The 26,898-nt window shown below is 48.0% G+C and overlaps 1 protein-coding gene across 4 annotated transcripts in view; it reads left to right on the top strand.

Moving 5' to 3' along the window:
* The window catches only part of YTHDC2 (YTH N6-methyladenosine RNA binding protein C2), a 2,707,399-nt gene that overhangs the window by 1,139,811 nt on the left and 1,540,690 nt on the right, over nucleotides 1-26,898 (top strand). For all 4 annotated transcript variants that reach the window (XM_069625524.1, XM_069625523.1, XM_069625522.1 and 1 more), the window contains exon 11: nucleotides 18,212-18,347. In XM_069625524.1, the coding sequence (XP_069481625.1) occupies nucleotides 18,212-18,347 (136 nt within the window). The remainder of the gene's footprint in view (nucleotides 1-18,211; nucleotides 18,348-26,898) is intronic.

Genomic DNA, 26,898 nt, shown 5'->3' with positions numbered 1-26,898 from the left:
AACTATCAAATCAAAATCATAAAGAACCGGGCTATTATTCTCCAATAAAGGATTAGCCCAAGCGGCAGCAGTCCCGGCCAAATGGGAAAGGGCAAAGGCGGCTTTAGCAGTGGAATTGGGAAAGGCCAGAGGTCTGCACAAGAAATGTAATTTGCACTGATTGATGAAGGTCCTGAATTTCTTGGGGTCACCTTGATAACGTTCAGGAGCGGCCAGGGGGGAAGGGGTTGGGAGGACCACCGGAGTCGGAGCTGGGGTATTTGCCAAGGGAGGAGGTGTGGTTGAAGTGTTAGCATCTCCGAAATTCAGGGTCTGCAGGAAGAGAATGCTGAACACTCTGTATGGAATCTAATCTTTGGTGAATCCCTGTATTCGCGGCGGCCATATCTGCCCTTAATACTGTGATTGCCTGAAATAAAGCAGCTATGGGTTCTTCTGTGGATCCCTGCATTGTCTAACACGACTATACGGCTTCTCAGTCTGTTCTGACTTGAGTGTCGTGTAGACCGTTGAAACCTCCGTCCTCAAGTGACGCACAGGGGAACTAAAAGTAACCCGCTGTGCGACCTTTGGGGCCACAGGTGGGAGATGTTACTTCCCGGATCCACGGAACCTCTGGAACACCGATGCTGCTGTCAAAAAGAATGAGGTTAAGTACCAGGCAATTACAATATATACATTAACCAAAGGATCTGAATAGTCTTACCTATCTGGTGTTTGGAAAACCCAGGAAACCTAGGAGAGAGGTTCGAGACTCAGATGAGGCGGTCCCTAGAACAATAGGACCGCAGAACAGCGTGGATGCAGGATAAGCCACCTGTAGGACTGAAGGCGTGACTTGAATCCCAAAAGGGAAATGGCGCAAGAGTTCAGCAAGGTATCAAGGGATGATCCAAAGGCAAGTCGGGGTTGTGTCCAAAATCCAGAAACAGGTAAACAGTTCCAAGCAATGGTACAAAGGGGTAATCCGAAGGAGTCCAAGATAGAGTTCCGAGATCAAGGTAAACAGTAAAGCAGAACGTAACGCCAAACAGGGTCTGAAGACAGCTGAGAAGCAATGAGTGTTCCGTGTCTCAAGCCTTATATACTGAGCGTTTCGAGGTCATGTGACGTCCACCAAGGTCACGTGAGGAACGCCACTCTGGATCACGTGAGCAAGTGAACGATCGGCGTGGAGATGTAACGCCGCCTCTTCTGCTGTAAGTTCTCCATGGCAACTGCCAGTGCAGGAAGGGTTGCAATCGAGCCCGTAAATCATACCTGGTACGGAGCTTTCGGTCCTTTGGGAAAACCGAATCACATGAGCCTCGAACCCTGGAGGGAGGTGTTGGGGAAATGTGAGCAGTGTTCTGGTGTGCAGAGGATCGCCTAACACTGCACTACCCAGGGATGAAACCAGCCGCGGTGCTGCCAAACGAAGTTCAAAAGGTACACTCCTTTTAATCGCGGTCCGGGTTGATAGGTGCCTGGCTATCCGGTCTTCAAGTGGGGGGCACTGTCAAGTCGACCAAGGCAGGTCCGAGGATGCGATAGGTGAACTGGTTGACCCCACCAGCTCAAGGGAAGGAGGCTCCTCCGCTGAAGATCTCCTCTCGTCGTGTGGAAGAAAAAGTGGTGAGACGATCCGGCAGGGCTTCACCGGTGGTGTAGATGCCGAAGATGTCTCTGGCTTCTCTTCCCTTCGGTTCCGTAGTTCCAGTGGTGACGTCTTTCTCTTCCAGTCCTCAGGACCATGCTTTTATGCAGAAAAAGACCCATTAATACAGCCTAGCTGTCACACAGTGAAGTGGTCATCTTGGCGGGAGACCCTCCAGAGTATAAGGTTAGAGTGCAACCTGAGTTGCGGTGGCAACTCTGTCCGGGGGTTCTACTCCCCCTCCCAAACAACAGACCCACCCCAGATTCAGTGGCGCCGAAAGGAGGGCTTCTTGGCAGAAGTCCGCCAAAAGGATGAACAAAGGATCCCCGATCTGGGTTAGGAAAATGGAGTAAGACTCGAGAAAGAAGTTTTATCAAAGTTCTGGCAAATAAAACCTACCAGAGTAAAGTTGATAAAAAAATAGACCGGCGGTATGTTGGAGGCTGTCAGTAAAAGTGGTAGCCTCGAAAAATGCGAAAATCCCATAGAGAAATATTCGCGGTTGAATATAAAAGGTAGTAACCACTGCCACCAGCCAGAAACTTTGTAGAGGGGGACGAAAATGAATATGGGGGGAAAAACTATTAACCCCTTCTAGTACTTACATATTAAGATGGGGTGTACTGGTTAAGTTCATTAAAATCGACTAGTAAAGTCAATGGGGACTTTACATGCCCTGGGAGACAGTAGTCAGTCCCAGGGCATGGAGTCTGTTTGGGGGTCGCTACGACACCCCTGTGTCACGGCACGGGGGGTGCTGTGTGACACATGTGCATAAAGATGGTTTCTATGGGTGGGAGAAAAGATCCCATAGGCATTAAACACAAAAATAGCCTAGAACACACATAGCAAAAATGCCTAAGAGTGGGAAAAAGAGTCACACTCTTAGCAGGTAAAAAGAAATAAACACTTCAAATCCAGCAAAGCTGCTGGGGGACTCTATAGGTAAGGGAAATTAGCCATGAAATGAGAATTCTCCCTAACACTGCTCTGTTCTTCAATGTTGCCTTTGTGCACGATATATATATCACTTTTGTTGATGGGTTCTTCTGTTGGCTAGTTTTAATTTAGTCGGTCGTATTTCCAGAGCCTCATTGATGTGTCCGCCCGCTTGCAGCGGACTGTTAATGTTAGGTTCGGGAGTAGAGCAGGATTTGCTTGGAGCGCTCGCTCCCTGTGATCTGGGCCTATTATTGGTTCACCGGGTGTCGGTTTTGCTACCCTGCCGTGTCTTCCCCTTTGTCGTGGATCCGGTGGCCTCCCTTGTGTGGTTTCCTTCCGATCGCGGGTGAGGATTAGGTGCTGCTGCTTCGGGGCTACCGTTGGGGGGCTTGTGTTCTCCTGGGCATAGTTCCGCCTGTATGTTCTGCCTCAGTTGGGGCTCTCCCCCCTTTGTTCGGAGCCTTGTGTGAGGGGACCTCGCCCTGCCACTGTTTTGGTCTTTGGGATGTCTGTTCCGGGGCTTCCCACTCTCTATCGCTCCCCGGGCTCACCTTGTCTTTGTTGCCGCCGGCGAGCCCTCTGTGTCTCAGCGCCTCATGGGGCTGGATTCCACTTCTCCTTCGGTTCGGTCGGCGCTGCCTTGGGGCCGATAAGAGGTCGGAGATAGCTCCCTGTGCCTCTGGTCCTCACCTCTACCTCGGTGGTGTGCGTCCCGTTGTCGGTCCTTCTTTCTTCCTTTTCAAGTGGATTCCTTGTTCCCCGTCCCCGGCGGCGCGTGTCCCTCCGGGTCAGCGAGTCCTGGTCCTGGATGGTGAGCGCCCCGTTGTGCCAGGGTGAGCCGCATCCCGGATTGCAGTCCTGGCTCTTCCCCTCTTCTTTGCGTCTTCTTGGTGGGCTTCGGACAGGTCCTCTGGGCTGCTCCCGCCAGTGTTCTCCTCTGGGCACGCAATCTGTTGCCTAGCCGTGCCCTCTCTTCATCTGGGCCGGACCAGTGCCTCTCCCGTCTTCAGCTCACCTGCCCTCGAATCCTTGCACGCTGCTCTTGGGGGTGCCATCCAGTATGCTGCCCGGGTGTGGAGACCGTTCCTCTTCTTTTCTGCCTCACTTTGGCCTGGTTGGGGTGGTGGAACCGCGTTTCCAGGCTGAGGGGCTCCGGATCGCCGTCGACACTATCTGGTGTCGGAGGCCATCTTGGAATCCTGGTTACATTTTTTTTAACTACAACCTGTCAACACTCAATCTCACAAAGGGATATTGGCAAGTTCCTTTGCATGGGCCTGATAAATAAGAAACTGCCTTTGCTACTCCAATAGGGTTTTTTCAATTCAAAGTCCTACCTTTTGGGCTATATGGGGCTTCTGCAACAGTTCAGAGACTTATGGATAAAATCTTACAACCATACTCGAACCTTTGCAGACCCTATATAGATGACATTGTAATACATAGCAAGACATGGGAAGATAATTTCTACCACCTGTATACCATCATGCGTGTATTAAGAACAGTGGGATTAACCGCTTATCCAAGAAAGTGCAAACTGGCCCAGTCAGTAGTAAAGTATCTCTTTTTTTTGTTGTGGGGAATGGCACAGTCCAACCACAAGAGAAGGTGAGGGCTGTCCTAGATACACCCCTTCCAAAACAAAGAAAGATCAAAGGACCTTTTTGCGATTAATCGAGTACTAACGCAGATGTATTACAAATGTTTCTAGTAAAACATCCAGACTGGCAGACCTGTTGAAAAATGCTGAGCCCTAAAAGATCAGGTGGGAAGAAGAGGATGAAATCTGTTATAGGACCTTGAAACAGGCCTTATGCCAGCACCCCGTTTTAGGAGTAGTGATTTCTCCAAAGAATTCATTCTTCGGACTGATGCTTCCTAAATGGGAGTAGGAACAGTTCTATCACAAAATGATGATGGGTTTGAACATATTTTATATATCATTAGAAAGCTTTTGCCCATAGATAAAAACTATTCAGTCTTTGATGCACTAGCAATCAAATGGGCCATACTTCACCTAAAATGTTACCTTTTATGTCGCAAATTAACCCAATGACAGACCATTCTCCTCTAGTTTGGATTGGTCAAAGGAAAGAGTCCAATCCTCAATAATGCAGTGATTCTTGGACCGTCAACCATATTGCTTCTCAGTGGAACAAAGGAAAGGTTGAGAGCAAGGTAACATAGAATTGCTCTCCCTGTGAAGGTCCTCGGTCCAACCTGCATTGATTAAGGGTATGTGAGAATCCTGAGGGTAGTCTCACGCCTAACCCGCTTAGATCCACTGTGCAGGTGTCCAGGGAAAGGCAATTGCTATTGGATCTGGACCCTGGGGGCGGAGTAGCGAGGGAGGATCATCTGGATGGAGGATCCTTGGGAACTGGGAGTGGGATGCCCTTGGGGGAGACACTGTATTCCCCGTTCCCTAGTGACAACCAACCCTTCCCCAACCTTCATGGGTTATTGTGAGTCGATTCCCCTTATTCACACATGACAATTGACAGTACTGGGACGAGGAAGATGCCTGCTGAGCGTTGTACGGGTCAGCCATGCCCCTTTAATTGTGGTCAGGCAGGGCTAATTGCACATTCGCACCTGCAGCCTGTCAAAGGGCTGCAGGTGTATAAAAGCAGCCCAACTCAAGGTGCGAAGAGAAAGGTGGAAGCAGAGGCAGAGTCGAAGCAGCAGCAAAGAGTCCAAGGGAAGCAGCAGAGAACTGTGGCAACGAGGCACGCTGAGGGAGATGACCTGTGTAAGCGCGGCATGAGAGCTGAAGTCCCGTGGAGCAGAGCAAGCACTGGAAAGTGAGACGTACGGAGAGGCTGTCCTTTTTCGTGGAATTTGAAGTGCTCGTTCCACTGTGTTCAGAAGGTGACACAGGAGTGCCCGAGGGGTAGCATTTGGAACCCTGATGTGGAAAGCCGAGGGCCGAGGGATCTGCACTGCTGGGAGGTCCTTAAACACAACTGGTGAGTTTCTAGCAAAGAAGAAACCCGGTATGCAAGTGTTTGAATGTTCCGAGAGGAATACATTATATCAGCGTGGTCACGTATGAAGGTCTCCGAGCATTGGACATTTGGTTTTGAAATGAATAAAGAAATATTACACAGCAGACTGAGGAGCAAATGTATTTTGAGTGTTACCCGCGCCCATTGAACACCGAACTTGCATCACAGGTCAAAAGGGAAGATGTGTGCTGAATGCAACCTGTGTCCAGGGAATCCTAAACTGAACGAAACATTAACAAGTACAATTCCACATGTATTGAATACCGAACTGAGTGAAATCTCCGCCAAAGTAATTTACAATTCCAAATGAAGCCACAAACTACGTATTACAGAGAATCAACTTTTGAAGCATAGCTAATTAACACTTTGAAGTTGTTTTGAGTACAATCACACTTTATTTCTGATGCATCAGCAATAAGGAGAAGGCCCACGAGTGGGGAAGACAAAAGACAATTCTTAGTGTTGCTGAACTTAAGTCTTGCGGAAGGGAACCCTAAGGCTGGAACTATTTCTATTTCTTGTGCTGAACTTAAATCTTGCGGAAGGGAACACTAAGACCTGAATCCTTTATTCATTGGAGGACAAAGACTATAGATTAATTGGTACTTGCATTTGTGTTACTTGTGAACATGGGGAAGGGAACCCCGAGCACTGGTGAAAACGACATTATTCTAAGTTCAAAAGAGGTAACTTTGAGACTTTTGCTGAAATAGTTTCGTACTTGGGGAAGGGAGCTGAAAGAAAGCTGCGAGCTGGAAGAGGTTTGGAACCTTGTGTTGGACACTGTTTCTCTTTGGTACTGACAACCCTACACATTAGGCCTCATCACGAGTTGGGCGGTAACCCTTAAATCCAGCGATAACGGTATTAGCGCCGCCAATAGTGCTCCGCCGGATAACGAGTACAAATCCTGCCGGCGCAATTACAGCCGGCGGTAGTACAGCCGGCTGTAACAGCGCCAGTACCCAATCGCGCTATTACAGAGCCATCACAATTCTGGGGTAGTTGCTATTAGCGCCAGAAGACCAGCGGAAAATCCGCTGAAAATACCCCTGGCCAAATGCTGGAGGTAAAAGAACACAGGAGACAGCAAAAAGTGCCAAGGTGAAACCAATTCAAATCAGAGGCCTACAAAGGACCCACCGATGCACAACACCCTTCCCAACAGCATGTTGCCATTTGGAGCCGGCAGCCTTGATGATGACATCTACTTGCTGTGCCTGGAGCTGCAGAGGCCTGCCAACCAGCCCAGGACCCTGGGAGCACAGGGGGTATTGGGGATGTGGAGGAGGAGGATTCCAGCACCAGCAAGCCGGCCAGCTATCCCCAGGGTGTGGCCAACACCCTGGGCCCTGACTGAAGGGCAGCTGGTGACCGAGTACAGGCTGGACAGGGCAACAATCACGCAGTTGCTGGACACAATCCAGGCTGACATAAGCAGCGGTATAGCCATCAGCACTGCTGTGCCCCCACTTGTCAATCTCGTGTCGGTAATACAGTACCTGGGGACTGGCAGCTACCAACACACCATTGACATGATGCATGGCATGGCCCAGTGCACCTTCAGTGCCGTTCTGGGACAGGTGCTGGATGCACTGCTGCTCCATGTCGATGAGCACATTGCATTGCCAGCCACACAGTCAAAGGTCAACTAGCTCTAGGGCCAGTTCTATGCCATTGCGCAAGTCCCGAACGTCACAGCAGCCCTGGACTGCACACACGTAGCATTAGTAGCGCCCGGCAACATGAGACAGCCTACCAGAACCGTAAGAATTACCATTCAATGAACGTGCAGATGACGTGTAGCCCTGACCAAACCTTCACCCACTGCTGCGCCCGCTACCCAATATCCACCCACGACTCCATGTTCTTTTGCAACAGTAACCGGCCAGCCTACATGGAGAGGCACAGAGGCCAAAACACATGGATGTTGGGTGAGTACAAAACTAGCGTCAAATGCATGCCAAATTGCATCTTCTCGGGGCTGGGGGGGTGGCATACACAGAGGAATCCCTGCATGCCAGAATGCGACACAGGCAGCAAAAGCACTGCAACATTCACATGGCAGTGCCTCGCACGTGAAACCTTGCACACGTTCAACATAGCAGAACACAGACTGAATGTCACACACCTGTGAAAACAGTCACATATGGAAGCGCAACTACCACTGAGCATCTTGTGTGTCGTAGTGCTGCACCCCACCCTGACACAGAAGAGACATTCCACCCTGGCCACCAGACAGGCATGCCAATAGAGTCCTAATGTAGCTATATTCACAAAGCCACCCTACACAAGTAGTTGGAGTCATGACCATCCCTGGGATACTAACCCCTGATTGGGCAATCGCATGCCTGGCCAAATGTACATAACTGTGCCAAATAGCAAAGACAACACCAGCCATAGCGAATGCCAGGACACATGGCCTAACAACATGTTGCATGAACATGCAGACATAAGGGTACCCCATCCAGTGATAACGGACAGAGTACTGTGGCATTTCGACACTGGGGTTGTGCATGCAGTAAATGGTCCATTGATTGATTGTTGCACCTTGCACAACACACACTACAATGAAAGTAACCAAATAGGAACTACTCTGCGTGTACAACATGAGAGTGACACACAAAGGAATCCACATATCAATTGATACACTGCTGCATGTAAACCTCAGGCCATGCACTTCTCAGAAGGCGAAGAATGTATGACAACATTTCACTGACATAGCAGGAACCTTCACAACGCATACTTGATTGTGCTGCCAATGTCACTGATTGTACACACACTGAACCAACCTTGCCCTAATGTGCACATTCTCTCCCGTGCAGGTGATTCTGGATATCCGCAATACACATGGCATTTGACTCCTGTGTGTCAGCCAGACACACCTGCTGAACTGGCATACAACATTGCCCATGGGCGTACATGCATCTGTGTGAAAAGTGCATTTGCACTGCTGAAGGCACGATTCCAGGGCCTAGACCGTACGGGAGGGGCATTGATGCATGCACCTGATAAAGTATGCAAAATCATACTTACCTGTGCCATGCTGCACAACATTTGCTGTCGCCGGCATGTGCCGCTGCCCCCTGATGATGATGGCCAGCCACCTGGGGATGGGAGTGATGATGAAAATGTGGGCGAAGCCATGCCACATGCACACAGGGATGCAGTGAGGGAGGAGAGGTTGGCCAGACAAGCCTTGATTGACAATTATTTTTGATCCATTGCATTGAAACACTTGACACATACCACTTGTAGAATAAAGAGCACTTCAACTCAGTCATGAATGTCCATGCTATGTATGATTTTGGAACGGGATTTATTGTAATTTTTAACAAACCCCCCTCCCCCTGTAAACTCCCCATCACACGTCCCCCCCCTGTAAACTCCCCATCACACGTCCTCTGACCCCCGTAAACTCCCCATCACACGTCCTCTGACTCCCGTAAACTCCCCATCACACCTCCTCCCTACCCCCTGTAGACTCCCCATCACACCTCCTCCCTACCCCCTGTAAACTCCCCATCACACGTCCTCCCCACCCCCTGTAAACTCCCCATCACACGTCACCCCCAACCCCCTCAGCACACCCCTACATAGTGCTAGTGTGTCCATGTGTCCATGTGCCCATGGCTCTGCACAACTGACATGTGGACCTAGGATGGACGTGGCCACTTTCCACAGCCGGGTCCCTCCGATGAACGGCGGGTGAGATTTTGCAGGGGACGTCGCCTGGCTGATGCCTCCAGAGATCCCTCAATGGGCATGGTTGAGGCAGATGGTATTGCTCCAGAGACCTGCAGCTGCTGGCAGAGCAGATTGTTCGCCTCCTGCATCTGCTCGCCATGTGCGGATTGGACGTTGCACTGCTCCCGTACCCTTTTACCAAAACCTGTCAGGGCTGCTGTGCAGCCCTCCACGACTCTACGGGTCCGTGCATTGTCAAGTGCCATCGACTTTGCAGCATTCCGTATTGCACGGCTGATAGCCTTGATGTGGCGTGTGTGTTCTGTTGACATTTCCTCAATGTGCCGCTGTCGGGCCTCCATCAGATCCAGACGCGCCATCACTGCTGCTCCCCTAACATTGGGTCTCTCAGGTGTGCTGGGGATCGGACTGACGGCTCTGCCTGGGTTCGGAGGGGGGCTGTTGGGGGGCATGGTGCCACCTCTGATGGGGTTGCTGCGGTGAGAGCGACTCTCCCCATGGGAGCCATAGGATGGTGTGTCCACATCTGGCTCTGGTGTGCGGGCCTGACGCACCCATACATGTGGCATGTGTGCATCCACTGGCGCATGCTCTGGGCTACTGTCATGGTCATGAAGTCAGGGGCACAGGCATGCAGGGGTTGCATGCACAGGAGACCTGGGTGGACACCAGGCTTTGGCACCAGGCTTATGAACAAAAGTAAACAAGAACATCCATTTAACACCAAAAAGCTTTTACTATGGACATAGCACTTCAGATGCATTAACCTTTAACATTCCATCCATTAAGCAGCCCCAAGTGTATTCTTGGGTGTGGCTGCTAATGGATTGCCTTCGCACTTGCTCACTCTCTAGGAGTGGCAGGGTGTGGCTGGTAAGCCGGCCATAATGGGCGTGCCCACGATCTCAGCTATATGAGCTTCCCCGATTATCAAGACAGATGCTTCACGTTATTCTGCACTTGCAAGCAGCGTAACGCTCACCGTCGCCTGAGGTCAGACTTACCTTTGAATGCTTCCTGGAATCCTGCTTCCTGCCAGCATACTTACCAACTGAGGGAAGCTGTTCTTAACTGTACATCTCTTCGGTGAACCACGTATTCATCTTTACACTTTCCGGAACGCCGAAGCTTCATCTTGGCCCCGCAGCACGACACGCTCCATCGTCGACAGCAGCGCCTGCAAGGAAAAACAGAAGACAAGGTTAGACATCGAAAAAACAGTCAGTTTAAAGTTGTGCTTCGCCATGCTTCATGCTTTCCTTAAACCATCACTTACCTGCTGTTGAACATCACGGTAACATCCATCTTCCATCCGGCCGCATCTTGCGTCTCACAGCTGTACTGAGGCCGCATTTCTATCTAAGGGAAGAAAACAGAAGAGAGACATTATTGCGGGCATAAATAGGAGCAACATATAAAGACATTAAACAGAACTAACAGCATCACAAGACCTCAAGAAGGACTTAAATCATAAGGAGAAGCATAGTCGCAGCTGGACTGGACTAATCCTTATCAGGGATCAGTGAAGGAACTAGATCCCATTTGACGCGCCCCTGCCAGAAGTAGCAGGACAGGGAGCTTATCTTCCATAATTCACAGCAGCAGTATCACCAAGTACCACCGCTCACAGCTTTTCTACTGAGGGAGAGGCCTGAAGGGGGTGATTCAAGTTCAGGGAGGGCTGCAACCGTGCCCCAACACCTCCGCAGAGACCAGGTGAGTGTAACAGCTACCCTGGGGTGTGGCCAACTCTTGTGTAACACTGAGGCTGGGTGACGACAGCAGTGCAGTGCGTCGTGCAGCTGTGGGTGTGTGGCCCTCATCAGAATCAGACCCACTGATGTCTCCCTCCACATCATTGGTGCCCGTGGTGGCATATGGTGTATGAGGCGCTGTCGCCCTGCGGCCCTGTGGACGCTGCACCCCTCTGGTTGGGCTACAGTGGGGTGACGTTGGATGTGTCCGTCGTGTTTTTTCTGCCCGGCCCCTTTGCATGGTGGTGGTGCTGGTGGAAGCGCGCCGGGTCATGCGGCTGGATGTTGTTGCCTCCTCACCTTCATCACCGGCCTGTGATGAGCGCTGCGTGAATGTGGAGTACATAGGGTGTGGTAGGAGTTTAGGGCAGCTTAGATTTGTATCATGCATATCCTGCCTTACAGTGGATTTGGAAACAGTTTCAATCATGCTTGGCCACAGCATTTTGGTGACTCCCCATGTTTTGATTGGAGGAACGTGGTACTGGAGAGGGACAGTGCTTGGACATGTTGGCGTGACATCTACAGATGTCTGCTGGGGGTGAACTGCTCCCATATTGCTGGGGGGTTTCATCTACACTCAAATATCACGTTGCTGTGCCATGGCCATGGATGTCTTTCCCCTGGGCCTTGTGTTGATGTATTGTACGTACACAGTGGACAAGGGGGTAGTACGGTACGGTGGGACGAGGGGTCAGTTATGGGTGGCTGCGGTGCCTCACGCACATTGCATGCACATACATTCACTCAGGGTCTGGAGGCGTGGCCCTTACAGGTTCATGCATTTTTAGGGGGTGGGTCTCACCTGCAGCCTCCTGTGTACCGGTGCCAGCCTCCGCTCCTCTGACTCCCTCAATGGTGCCCATATCGATGAGTGTTGGGATCTTCTCCTCGCAGGGGGTGAGCGCTGGTGGTGCCTGCCCTCCTCCAGTCACCATTTTTGCACTCCTATGCTGGGAGAGTAGGCCACGTACTTGGACCAGCAAGTCATTCAGGTGCTTGCGGCAGCCCTCCCCATCCCTGGGCACACGGCCCACCGCAGACACCCTCTGGCTGATTTGTCTCCATATCTGTGCTCAACGTGGGCCATACAGCGCTTCCTGATGGGCCACTGCCTCCTTCACCAGTATGGCTAGCCTCTGGTTAGTAAACTTTGGTTTTCTCACCCTGTCCAGGGCTGACTTGCCCCTGTTGCATTCCTGAGACATTTTGCAATGTTTACAGGAGTGGATGGCTTGCAGGGGCTGTGATTTTTGGCGGATTGTGATTTCCAAAAAGGTTTCAAAATGGCTGCCGCTTCATTTCCCGTTCCGGCTGTTTACGCCAAGCGCTATTTGCGTTAACGCCATGTCCCTGTGGGCGTGATCTGACGTACTTTCCGCCAAGCAGCATGGCGTTAGGGCAAATAGCGCTCGGCAGGAAATTTGCCGAATACCACCAAACTCGTGATGAGGCAGATATTTTATTTTTCAAAATAGACATTTTATTCATTATTAATCAATAACAGGGGAAAACAAACAACGCATAAACAGACAGACAGAAATGACACAAGCATGTAAGGCACAATTCATTATGGTGATAAGATGAATATGGGAAGATAGTGCAAGAAAGAGCAGGAGAAATCAGCCCAGAAATCCATCACGGTAGTGCTTGACTGACAAATCGCTGGCCTTGGGGATTGTCTCTTAGCTAAAGCGGAGCGCTTCCATGTGCAAATCAGCTCAGCCAGCGGGCGCTAGGCGGCTTTAGAGTTAGGGCCAGGAAGCGGTCCGCATAGTCCATAAATGGGCCCCATGCGTTTTGGAACGGAGTAAGGTTGCCCAGGCGAAGACCCGCAACTCTTTCCGCCGTGACAATATCCCAACACTTGGCCCACCATAGCGGAATAGAGGGGCCCTCGGGATGCTTCCAGAGACGGGCAAGGGCTATCTTGGCCGCCAATAGTAGGTGTGTGCACAGACGGCCGCATTCCCTGACAGATGAGGCAGATTTTGTGAGGGCAAGTATATGTTTTGGATGCAGACTGATTCTTCATTTGAACTCTTTGACTCAGACCTTCCTTAGTTTTAGGTAGGGATATCCCACCTCAGCATAGGGCAAGTTGGGCCTTTTTCCATCCTGACATTTAAGTTAATAAAACCATTTGTTTTGAATTCTGAATCTGTTGTCTGTGTCCTTCAGGATGCCTTCACACACTACACACTAACCCTGCCCCCACACACTGTCCATACACGCACTAGCCCCACACACACTATCCATGCAGACACTTGTTTCCAACATGCACGCTGCCCCTCACAAAAACAGGTCCCCCACACCCAGGCTCACTGTACCTGAACACACCCACACACACACACTGTCTCCACATGCACACTTCTAACACACATTCTGAGCCCAGACACTTAATACACACATACAGTGCCTCAACACACTCGCCATACACACTGACCCCCCCATATACACTTCCCCCACACTTCAGCACACTGTCCCCCCACTGTGATGTGAATTTCACTTTTGGTGATTTTGACCTCTTGCCCTCGAAGAAGAATAGCTCTCATTGAAAGGCTAGGATTACGAAGTCTTTTAAAAACCAAAAACACTTCCTATTTTTCAATTTGTCTGCTTGACGTATCTGGGAGCTCTGCTCAGAGAAAAAGTAATTGAGGGTCCATATTGTAAAATCTTGCTTTATCGAGTTGTCAATAAAAAAAAAGATACACTGTCATGATTCTGAGTTTTCTCTGTCTCCGTTTCCTATTCTTTGCATATTGTACTTTGCTGTTCTTTCAGGCTTTCACTTTGATGCTGGGGAACAGCCTGTTTTAGGATACTTACGTGTACATATTATTAACAACACATATATCCATTTTAGCTGAGACACACTGGTATCTGTTTTGAATGAGTTACAAGAATACCCAGTTGCTATATAATAAAATATTTTTATTAAAAACAATCTCTAACGTTCTGATAACCATGCATACTATACATTGGTTTGCAATGCAATTGTGTCTTACTCCAACACATTTCTTTGTTTGCAATTTGAATGCTTAAAAGGTGTAGTGCTGTACTGTCTCCACGCTTTACATGTATAAAGTGTTTTAGTCTTGATCAATAATCAAAGGTAGGCCTCTCTTGGTGGGCCTATAATGTAGGTCTTGGGAAAACAATGCTCCCTTGTATTCTCACTAGGACCTCTCAAAATTCTAACAATGCTCACTTGTATTTCTCACTAGGAATCCTCAAAAAGTGCTTTTCATTGAATGCCTTTCCTGGCACCTCTTTGAGTAATTGTATTTATTAATTTAATTTGAATAGCACATGTGTGCTTCTAAAAACATATTACAAAATAGATTCTTATTTTTGACTTGGATGGCTCGCTCCTACCCGAGTCGTCAAATGTTGGCTTGGGTGTTTCAGCTTCCTTCAGATCTGCTTAGGTTCTACATATAATCTAAACAAATACACAAGAAGTTGTTCCTGTCGGAAAATGTTCATACAGCACTATGATATGATAGTTTATTTATATCGCACCCATACACATATGTTTCAGGGCGTAACGAGGCAAGGGAAGGTTACAGGGAGGAAAAAAACAACAATCTTACTAGGCCCCGTGACATTGAGAATGCGCAAGTGCAGGGGAGAGGAAAGGGGGAAAGTGCAGGGGGCAGTGGAGGAGTGGAAAGTACAGAACACATGATGAAATAACAGGTAGTGCGGCCAATAGGTGGCAAGTGCAGTAATTCGGCGCAAACAATGGGTGTCTGATAAGTGCAGGTAAGGGGACTGTAGGGTTGCAGATTCAGACCCAAGTGAAAGGGTTGCAATGCGGGTATGCAGATGGGTGGGCTGGGATCTGGGCCTGAATACAGAGGGTAGCCAGGAGCCCAGTGCAGAAACAGACAGAGATCAGCAGGGGAGAGGAAGAGAGAAGGCAGAAGCAAAGATGGAGGTGCTTCCGGAACTGAAGATGGTTCTCCTCGAGCTTCAGAGAGGCAGGGAGGCCCCGGCCGAGGAAAGAGATCTACCACCAACTTGTTGGTTGGAGAAGCGACTGATCCTGAGGGAGTTGGAGGTGTAGAGTGTTAGGCAGAATTATATGCAGTACCCTTTGGGAACACCACACACAATTAAGACTACAAGTGACAGTACAAAGCTTCACCTTTGGCACAAGCCTGTACTACACAGTTAAAGTGGTAGCGATGGCTGAGCAGCCAGACTGATCTCAAGAGTAAGTGAGCAGTATCAAATAGTTACACAAAGGACAGAAATTACTGTGATTCAAACAAACACCGACTCAAGGTTTCCAAATAAAAGAATATGCATTTATTTACTCTTTAGTTATATAAAATTTCACTATCATAAAGCAGTTTAAAAATCACACTCCTAATACACCACACCACTCCCAATAAGTTCCAGACAAGTTAAGCTCACAAAATGATGTGGGAGCAAAATGGCACTCCAGCAATTTAAAAGGGAGGGAAAGATAAAGTTAATAGAAATTGAACCACACCAAGAGGTATGTACTCAGGTCAATTGAGCAAGAGGAACTACAATGATAGAATCGGGGAAAAAAGGCTTAGGGCCAAAGTCACTAGGTCAAAAGTCTTTTGCTCAAGATCACACGGTTCAGGGTAGTTCGCGGTAAAGTTCGTGCCACGGGTTCCGGACGAGGTTGGTTGACAGAAAAGTTAGTTCAAAGAGACGAGAAGGACAAGCCCTCGGATTGGAGAAAATTTCAAACACTTTCACCGCAGCTGAACAAAACGAACAACCGGATTTGCACAGTACCTTAAAACAGAGAGGAAGCTGTAGCTAAGGCGGATGTTCCTGGTGGTTCCTGCAGGCTCGCGGATCCTGAAGCGACTGTCGGACTGACAAGAAGTAGGAAGACTGGAGGGTCCTGCACTACCCAGGGAAGAAACCAGCAGCATAGCAAAGCAACAAATAAAAGGTGTGCTCCTTAAAACCCAAGCAGGGTCCGACCTTCCTGGCTATCCGGCCTACTGTAGCTCTGTACAGCGAATTCGACCAGAGGAGGGGTCCTGGCTTGAAGTTTGTGCAAACTGGTTGGTCCCACCAGCTCAAGGGAAGAAGATTCCTGGTGGATCTTCTCTGTCGTTGGATTCTGAGGATTCGGACCTGCAGCAGGGCTTCACCGGCGGTTCAGTCGTTGTAGGGGTCCTCTTCTGTCAGCTCCTCGTTGGTTCTTTCGTTCCATTGGTGACTGCCTTTCCAGTCCCAGAGACCTGCTTTTTATGCAGTTTTCCCCCATTCATACAGCCTGGCTGTCAATCACACAGCAGGGTGGCTGTCCTAGCAAGGACAGTCACCCAGCCAATCAAACAGGAGTGCGACTTGGGTTACCAAGGTAACCCCTGGCAGGGGTCATAAGACCCCTCCCTCACATCCTGCCTACCCAGACTTTCAGGCGCCTTAAGGAGGGCTTCTGTGCAGATGCCCGCGAAAAGACGGCGAACAAAGGGACCAAACCTGGTTTAGCACGCAGAGTAAAACATGAGAAAGACTTTAACAAAAAGAAATGGCGAATACACCCAGCCGGAGTCGAAATAAAATATACTTGGTCAAGCGGGTTTATGTTCGAGGCTAATAAAATTACCTAAAACAATACCATGGTTATTTAAAATAACCGCGGTATGAAAAATAGGGTGGTTACCACTGCCACCAGCCAAGTCTTGATGAAAAGGGAGCGAAACAGTGCTCCAAGAGAAACAGACAAGAAGGGGTACGATCCCTGGGCTTCAAGCCAAGGACAAGTCTTGCGGTCCTGTTCTGGATGAGTTGCAGAGGGCGGAGAGTAGTGGCAGGCAGATTTAGAAACAGGCTGTTGCAGTAGTCCAGCCTAGAGAGGACCAAAGCCCTAGAGACAGTGAGCTTCTGGGGAAGGAGAGGAAATTAAGAATACCCCTGAGGGTGTGCAGTTGGTAGTGTGACTTCGTAGAGACATCAGAGATGTGTGGAGAAAAGGAAAGTGTGGAGTTGAAGATGACCCTGAGGTTCTTAGCCTACAGGTTGGAGCAGGAAGAGGACCAAGGGAGACTGGCCTGAGAGTGCCAGGAAAGGAAGGTGTAGGAGTGCCGATGAGAAGGATCTCTGTCTTACTGGCATTGAGGCAGAGGTCGTTGGTGGCACACCACTCCTGGATTGCAGACAGACAGAGATGAGGGAGAGGAGGTGGCAGAGGTGAGCCTGAAAACGAGATCAGTGTCATCCGCATAGCACTGAAATTTGAACAGAGAGCAGCAATGCGGTGGGCGAGGGGTGCCAGGTATTGATTGAAGAGCCAGGGAGAGAGGTTAGACCCCTGGGTCTTCACACTATGTTATTCACAGATTAATAAATCACTAAATGTAAACATTCTACTGGTACTCCATATCCCAATAATTAATTTAGGGAATATTTGAAAATAAAATGATTGATTCATCACTAATATGACCCTTATTTTATTAGCAAAAGTGGTCACCTATCTGATTATAAACAAATAAAAAGTAAAACAAATCATATATCACAATTCACAAACATTTACAAATATTGACATAACACATCACTAAAACATTATACAAAAATACTGTATTATGCCCTCCCCAACCCTATATATTCACTCCCCTTTTGTATGCCTCATCCCAATTTACACACAAACACACTGCCTTAGCCAAAACATGTTTTCCTCTATTGTGGCGTCTTAATAGTGCGTTTCTCAATAGAATTGGAGCTTGTACTCACCCCATCCTACTGTTGTAATGCACCTGGTAACAGTATTGTTCCACCTGTTGCGTTTCCTATTGTAATAGGTTTCTGATTTGAAGCCTTATCTTACTTCAAGCTAATTAATACAAATACAAAAATTGCGACTGCATTTTTTTGCCAATGTTGTCCTCTTAATTTGGGAACCAGAGTGATTCAATTCATGTCTTATTTTTGGCTAATGTTCAGTCATTTCAGTTACAGTTAATGTGATTATCAGTCTTAATTTTCTGGCACCAGTCATCACAATTGGTAACAATTATTTCAAGCTATGAACCAACTGGAACTGTTTGTATAATTGAAATCGAATTGAAATGTAACCGGGGTATTGGATTGTAAACAAAAGAAGTGTACATGTATTGCCATCGATTAATTATTTTCCAAACATTACTTTTTTTCAGACTGAAAAAGATGTAAATTGCCTCGAGCCTTGGTTGATAAAGGAAATGGATGCTTGCCTTTCAGATATTTGGCTGAATAAGGATGTTGACGCCTTTGCGCAGCTATTTCATCTCATCCTTACCGAAAATGTCAGTGGTAGGTTTGTGTTTGTGGAAGTATATTTTTACTTGCCATTGTTGCATCACACAGTGCAATAGCAGCAATATAGCTAAAATGTTTCAGTGAATTCTTCGTTCTAATAAAAATGTAAAAGATGCATATTATATCACAATTACTGAAAAGTCAATACAATAGATGGATCATACAATTACTGAGGAACTTCATACTGAACCGATAATGATCTGTGTTTACAAGTGATGTTTTATTTAAAGTTTCAGGTGTGACATACCATACCAAAAAGACCTGCAGGCTCGTTTTGGCTTTTCTGTACTTTTCTGTAGAGACCACTATCAATTGTATGTGAGCATGCATGACTATTTTCTTCACCCCTTCAACTGTAACATTTGACCCGCTCAACCAGTTGACACGGCAGAGTCTCTGCATTAAAAAAACCTTTGCTAAATATGGCGTGCATTCATTTATTTCTGATAAATTTACAAGAAAATTAAAATGGTGATTTAACATAGGAAGTGAATGCTGGCCTTATTCTACTACATAGGGTTTAGATTTTAGCACCATGGATCGAGCATGTGTTTCCTACAAGTAACTGCAAGCTGCTGTCTATTCAGTGTAATGTTATGATATTGTCGCGTTTAGGTGGTGCTACATGCCAGGACTTCCTGCAATTTAACGACCTTGGGCAATCTCAAAGTAGTATGGTTAATTAAGTGCTGTGTATTTCGTGGAGATAAAACTATGGTGGCTATATGGACAAACCGTGGCCTTTTATTCCAGACCACAGATAAACAATGACTTACTGGTGCATGTGAATGCATGCAAACTAGGCTTTGGCAACTGTGACAAAGTCCGTACGTGACCTGGATGGTGGCATTCACTGAATTGGGACAGGAAATCAGGGAGTCAATTGCCGACTCAAGTCTCCATGTCAAACTGGAATCCATCATCATGGGTGGTTGAGTATCCCCATGTCCGCTAACACACATGGGTCACCGTTCACTAGATGGAGGCTGAAAGCCAATGTCAAAGCCCTATAAAGGCCAGGCATGTGCTGTTAGTTAGAATTCTCTGTAAGGCTAGTTTCCCAAACCTAGTGAGTCCCCCAGCAGCTTTGCTGGATTTTTGGGGTTTATTTTTTTCTCACCTGCTAAGAGTGAGATTCTTTTACTCCCACTCTTAGACATGATTTGAGGTGTTCCTTTAACTTTCCATGTGTTTTATGGGCTATGGGGTCTTTTACTCCATAGGGTCTCGTGGTTTTTTGATGTGGGTTACACAGCACCCTCAGTGCCTTAACCCAGGGGTGTCGTAGCGACCCCCCAACATAGACTCCATACCCTGGGACTGACTACTGTCTCCCAGGGCATGTAAAGTCACCATTGGCTTTGCTAGTCCCAAATTATGAACAGAAACCAGTACAAACCATCATATTGTGGACGTACTGGTCGGGGCAATTCGATTGCCCCGGGGTCTGTTGTTCGAGGGGGCACGTCTCTGTCCCCCCTGATCGAGTTTTGGCTGGTGGCACTGGATACTACTTTTTATATTTGACCGCAAATATATCTCTATGGGATTTTCCGATTGTTCGAGGCAACCAACTTTAATTATTTAATTCTTATAGCCTCGAACATACCGCCGGTTTATTTATTTAATATTCATTCGTCGGTTGGTGTTTTTTTGCCAGAACTCGATTCTAAAATGGCGTTTGTGTTCTCTTCTGTGACTCCAACCCAAGTCGGGCCCTTTGTTCCACTTTTTGGCGGGCTTCTCCACAGAAGCCTCCAAAAGTGGTGCCACTCTGTCTGGGTACCACAGGGCGTGTTGGAGGGGGTTTAGGCACCCTGGACTGAGTTACCTTGGTAATTCAAGTCACACTCTTGTGTGATTGGCCCAAGTGTTAGCATGTTTGATTGACAGCTAGGCTGAGTGAATGGGGGTGTGCTGCATAAAAGCAGGGCTTTGGGGACTGGAACTTCAGAAGTCGCCACAGGACCTAAGAATCCGAGGAGGGAGAAGCTGAGCCGACCTGCAACGATGACACCACCGGTGGAGCCCTGCTGAACCGTCTCACCACTTTTCCCAACGACAGAGGAGATCTCCAGCCCGGAGAGTCTTCTTCCTTCGACTGGTGGGGATAACTAGTCTACCTTCTTTTCGCCCTCCTGGAGCATCTTGTGGCCGCCTTGCCTGTGCCAAGCACCCCGGCAACCGGGATACCACGTTTTCACCACTACTGCGAACCGAAAGGGTAGTACCTTTGTACCGGAGAACTCCGCGGCTGGTTTCTTCCCTGGCAGTGCAGCGACCTTTATCTTTCCTCCACGACGAGATCTTCTCTTCCTCTGGACGACGCTGTGACTTGCACCCGCTGCCAGGAACAACTGCCCCCGCTGGAGGATCCTCTCCATTTAAGGTACCGTGTTCCCCCTGGCTTCCCTTGCAGCCGATTGAACGGGGTGTATTAAATCCTCGTCTCTCGAACCTGGGTTAGCCTGGGACACCTTAGCTAACTTTTCTGAACTGAACTAAACCTTTTTCGAACTATCTCCACAAACTTCGAAGACTCTGTGTAACTGTCAGATCTTGGGCATCTTCCGCCTGGTTCCCTTGAAAGTGGGCCTGGCACCCAAACTTCCTTGCTCACCAGTAGACTGTGCCTTCCGAACTTGCTGTGGTTCTTTAAAAAGTGTTGTGTGTGTACTTCCATAATTCTGCTTTTCCCTCCCTTTTTATTTAACTTGTTGGAGTGCCATCGAACGTTAAGCGCTCACCTCTGTCTGGAAATAAGTGGTGTTAACTAAGACTTGTCCAACAAGTAATCAGGGATGTACATATGATAATAGTGATTGTGTTTTGAACTTAGCTTACCAATTTAGTGGTAGTGTGTTTTATAAGTGTGTGTTAAATAAATAATTATATGCTTTTACACCCAAGCTCTGGTCAGTGTTTGCTTGTGCTACTGTATTTCTGTACCTATTTTGTATGCTCTGTATACTGTCTAACTCTTCTTGAGGGAAGTCTGACTGCTCAGACACAGCTACCAAGTGAATCTGTGTGGTGCAAACTGCTACCAAGTGGGTTTACTGTCAAACACCTGTAGTCTTAAATCTTTTGCAGTGGTCCCTAAGGGAACTGCACAGGTTTCTGCCTAACATGTGCCAGAATTTTATTGGAGTTGGGGAGGAAGAGTTTATTCAGAAGTGGCTGAAATAGTAAACGAACAGAACTGGATGTGGAAGTAGCTTTAGCTGAAAGCAGAGAGCCAGAGTGGAGACCCACAAAGCTAGCATAAGTAGGTTGCCAGAACAGAATCCCAAAGGCTGGCGTAAGGAATGGCTGTAAGCCCGGAGGAGAGACAACAGGGGAAATAGACAAGGCAAACCGGAGAACAGTAGACCCAGGAGGTTGGGAAATGCCCAGAGAACTGGAAGTGGAGAACCACAGACAGCTGGTGAGAGAATCTCACTGGAGACCAGCTGCAGAGTGACCCAGAGGGCTGGTAGCTGAGAAAGCTGGGAAGAAGGGTGAGACAAACCTGCAAGGCTCAGCAAGGAGAGATTATTTAGGCGGTAGGATGGAGGAGGAATGGCTCCCCAAAGAGTTTGCCCATAGTGATGAGAGATGGAAAAGAGAGGAGAGGGAGATTTAGGGAAGCAGGAGTTTATCAAGGTAATACTGAGGGGGGCAACACATTGGAAAACAACCGGAACAGCGTGAGATGCTATGAGTAGGTGAGAAGGAGATAGGTGTCTGGACACCATTGTGGCAGGCTGTTAGCCCAAGTTTGTGAATTTGGAAGGCAGTGCTGACAGTCGTTTGTTTAGGAGGTTGGTAACCAGTAGGGAAAGCAGTAGAAGAGCATCAGGAGGTATTGGCCAGAGAAGAACCGGGGACCGGTGCAGGAGAGAAATATGCACGATAGAGAGCCAAAGACCCAAGTCCTGCGGGAGGGAAGCCGTGAGAAACCTGACAAAACCCAGAATCAGTCTAGGGCAGTTAACCTGTCTTCCATTGCCCTTGGAGTGGTTTTTATCAGTTCCACGCCAAGTACTGAGCAACATCCAGGCTTCGACGCACTCTTGAGACACTGGAGGAGGAGGTCTTACTTTGGTCCTCTAGCTGCACAAGAACATCACCACAGATGTTACAAACACTTAAGACTGAGATTTTCTTGAGATCGATGGGGAGATGCACCTTTTTATTTGGGATTTTATTTTCTTTGCTTCAATTGAACTCTATATATTATAACTGCTGTTTTGTTATCGCGTTAAGCAATTTGAAGGGACTAGCCCAGTCTTGCGGGGAACACAGAGAATTTTTATTTCGACTATTTTACTGCCCAGAGGGACACTTCCTTTGTAAGTTCTCCAGAGCACTGATTACGCCGTGAACAACAACCAACCTGGCCACTTTCATTTAAACCAGACCCCATATTTGTTATCTCGGCACATTTGGTACATAGTCCCAAATGACATGTTTGTTATGCAAATCCTTTTGTTTTGGTCTTTCATGTATCGTTCAATGTTAAACCATGTGACATTTGTCATGCGCTTGTCTCCTTTATATTGTAAGGAAGGCATGGTATCAAACAGTAAAACTGTAACGCTCACCTGATTCTCGCAGAGGCGCCGGTCTTGACTGGGCGACTACCGTATCTTCAAAGGTGATGTGTAGCACCCGGTTGGCTCTTTGGGCTGGACCTCTGTGCACTGTATGCCTGACGTGTAGAGTAAGATGTCTTAGGTAAGTGAATGCCGAGCTCTCCATCTGCCTCGGGGCAGGGTGCTGTAACCAGTTTCTTCACTGGATAGGTAGCGCAGGCCTCTTGACTTCAGAGGACTGCTGTCCGTCGTTTACTGCACGAACGGTAAGTTTCGAGTCATTCAAATGTCTTTAAAGTCTTTAGTAATGATGTCTCTTGTTTTGCAGGGTTCCGGCGATGGCGGATGACGGGCTGAAGTGAGTTGAAGATGGAGCCCGTGTGATGAATAGAAACGCCTGGAAGCACGTAAGTAAGCGCTTGTTGCCTGCTTCACTATGCGCTCTAACTGTCTTTTTATTTTGCAGGTACGAGTTCGGAGCGGCTGCAGGGTGCCGGAATACCCACTGGATTAGATGTGGAAAGGAGTAATGGCACGTGAGTATTAAAGTTCCCCAATGTCTTTAAATTCACCTTGTTTTGTCTTTCAGATGCGGGATGCAGCGCCGAAGGCCTCCGGAGCGTGCGAAGAGTTGGTAAACTTTTGTCTTTCAGATGCCGGAATGCTAACCTGTTCTTTCTTGTCTTTATAGGTGTTGCTGAAGACTGGATTCAGGATGGTAAGCCTTTTTCCTTAGGCCCAGGACCGGATGCAGAAGACACGATGAGCGTTCTGCTGCAGAGGTTGCAGAATAACGCAAAGCAAGATTCATCCACCGGGTGTGGTTTAAATAGCCTCCTGTAGTGCTTAGAAGTCTCCTTCCACAGCCACGCCTAAGTAAGAAAAGAGTTCCTGGTAAGAAAAGAGTTCCTGCCTTCCAGAAAAGTTCCAGTGTTCTGAATCTAGGGAGTGGCTCCAGCCCCACCCAACAGGAAAAGTAGTTCCAAACAGAAGAGGATCAGAGGCTCAACTGGCAGGCAAGTAAGCAGCATGGTCTGCTGAAGGTAAGTCCACCCAAGCATTATGAGCCCGGCGCTTCCAGCGCTGGGACTGGGCATATTTATGAGCCTGGTGCCACTGGCGCCAGGACTGGGTCCAAAAGGTCCCAATTGGGACTGGTTGGCACTCGGAACCTGGGTTATGGATCTGCTTCCAAGGGAGTTGGGAAAACCCTGACCTTTTGGAAGCAGAGATCATGACAGTACCCCCCCTCAAGGCCCCTCCCAAACCGGGCTTCTCCGGGGGTTTTGGCTTGTCAGGAAATGTTCGGTGAAATCTTTTGATTAGGCGAGGAGCGTGGACATATTCAGCAGGTTCCCAGGATCTCTCTTGGGGGCCGTAGCCTTTCCAGTCAATTAGGTAGAATAGTTTAGATTTGGAGATCTTGGAGTCCAGAATGCTTTTGACTTCAAACTCGAGTTCTCCATCCACTAGGATAGGTTTTGGAGATTTGGTTAGTCGGGTTTGAGGTTGCACGGGTTTTAATAGAGAGACGTGGAAGACCGGATGTATCTTCATGTGCGGGGGCAAGTCCAACTTGACCGCTACTGGGTTTACTATGGTAGTGATGGAATAGGGACCAAGGTATCTTGGGTTGAATGTGCGTGGCCCCTTTAGAGATAGATATTTGGTGGATAACCAGACTTGATCCCCTACTTGATAGTGAGGGGCTTCCTTCCGATGTTGATCTGCTCCTTTCTTGTATTGTTCTTTAGCCCTTTGAAGGTGAGAAACAGCTTCCTTAAAGGCTTGGGTGATTGTAGAATGCAGGTAGTCTACTGCTGGTGTTTCAAGATCTTGGAGGGGATCCAACTCCGAGGTTCGAGGGTGACTGCCGTACAAAAGAAAAAACGGGGTTTTCCCAGTTCCCGAATGGACAGAGTTATTGTAGGCATACTCGGCTATCCAAAGGATATCTTTCCAAGTTTTTTCAGTTTGTTGCAGCATGCAGCGTAAATACTGTTCCAGAGTTTGATTGGTCCTCTCGGTTTGTCCGTTGGTCTGAGGGTGGTGACTGGTCGATAGTCTCACATCAATTTGAGCCGACCGACAGCAACTTCGCCAAAAATGAGAAATAAATTGACTACCTCGATCCGAAATTAGAACCGAAGGAAAACCGTGCAGTCGGACGATGTTTTCGAGAAATTCTCGGGCCAGAGTTGCTGCTGTTGGCAAGCCTTTGAGCGGAATGAAATGCGCCATCTTGGAGAATAAGTCCACGATTACTAGAATCGTATTGTATCCGGAGCATGGAGGTAGATCGGTGATGAAGTCCATAGAAAGCGTATGCCAAGGGCGAGGTGGGATGTCAATAGGGCGTAAGAGGCCTGCTGGTCTTTCCTTTTGACTCTTGTTTTGGGCGCATACTCCACAGGACATTATAAAGTCTCTGATATCTTTTTTCCAAGACGGCCACCAGAAGTAGCGCTTGATCTTTTCTGAGGTCTTGGCTATACCGGGATGACCTTCCATTAAAGAGTCGTGATAACAAGAGATTACTTTTTTCTGTAAATCTGTGCTGGGTAGGTATAATCGTTCTTGGAAATACAATAAGTTGTCCTTTACTGCAAAGTCCTTTCCCTGCAGATGCCAATTCTGTATGTCTGCTGGAGTTACAAGTTGCCTGGCTTTATCCTTAACTTCCTCTATGGATTCTGTGGCGATTACACCCAGAATTCTTTGTTCGGGAATGATTGGTACAGGTTTAGGGTTGACCAAGTGTTCTTCCACTCCCATCCGAGAAAGGGCATCGGCTTTACCGTTCTTTGTACCAGGTCGATAGGTAATTATGAAGTCAAACTCGGCAAAGAATAATGCCCAACGGAGTTGTCTAGAGGATTGGGCTTTTGCGGTCTTCAAATATTGCAGGTTTCGGTGATCCGTAATCACAGTAACGGTGTGTCGGGCCCCCAGCAGATAATGCCGCCAAGCCTTAAAGGCAGACTTGATAGCCAGAAGTTCCTTGTCAGTAATCGTGTAATTGATTTCAGAAGGCGAGAATTTGCGGGACCAAAATGCCACGGGATGCAACTGATTGGTTACCGGGTCCTTTTGTGATAGAACTGCCCCCATGGCAAGGCTTGAAGCATCAGTTTCCACGATGTAGGGGAGTTCGGGGCGAGGGTGTTTTAAGATTGGTGCAGAGATAAATTTAGTCTTCAAATCCTGGAAAGCTTGTTCCGCCTCGGTAGACCATTCAAAACGTTTGTTTTTCTTTAACAAGGCAGTGATGGGCTGGTTCTATTCGAGAGAATTCGGGGATAAACCTGCGGTAAAAGTTAGCGAAGCCTAACATGCTTTGCACACCTTTTACGGAGGATGGTGATGGCCATTTGAGAACTGCATCGACCTTCTTTGAATCCATACGCACTCCGCCAGGTGATAATATGAATCCCAAGAATTCAACTTCAGTCACGTTGAAAACACATTTTTCCAACTTAGCGAAAAGTTTGTGTTGACGCAATCTTTCGAGGACCATTTTCACATGTTTCCGATGTTCAGATTCCGATGAAGAATAAACGAGGATGTCGTCAATGTAAACAACAACACATACATCTATGAGCTCTCTGAGGACATCGTTCATAAAATATTGAAAGGCGGCCGGGGCATTGCAAAGTCCGAAGGGCATGACCTGATATTCAAATAGCCCATACTTGGTGCGGAAGGCCGTCTTCCATTCATCGCCCTCTTTTACTCGTACCAAGTGGTAAGCTCCTCTAAGATCCAGCTTTGTATATATGCATGCTTTTCTGACTTGGTCCAGGAGTTCAGGGATCAAAGGTAACGGATATCTATTCTTAACGGTGATCTGGTTCAGGGAGCGATAATCGATACAAGTTCTAAGGTCTCCTTCCTTTTTTGGAACGAAGAACAAAGCTGAAGAGGCAGGGGACTTGGAGGGACGAATAAACCCATTTGCCAGGTATTGA

Source organism: Ambystoma mexicanum, chromosome 6p (genome assembly GCF_040938575.1).
Source record: "Ambystoma mexicanum isolate Mex_15411 chromosome 6p, UKY_AmexF1_1, whole genome shotgun sequence".
In the NCBI taxonomy this organism is placed as follows: Eukaryota; Metazoa; Chordata; class Amphibia; order Caudata; family Ambystomatidae; genus Ambystoma; species Ambystoma mexicanum.
The sequence above is the reverse complement of the archived record's forward strand: the minus strand, read 5'-3'. Positions and strand labels throughout refer to the sequence as shown.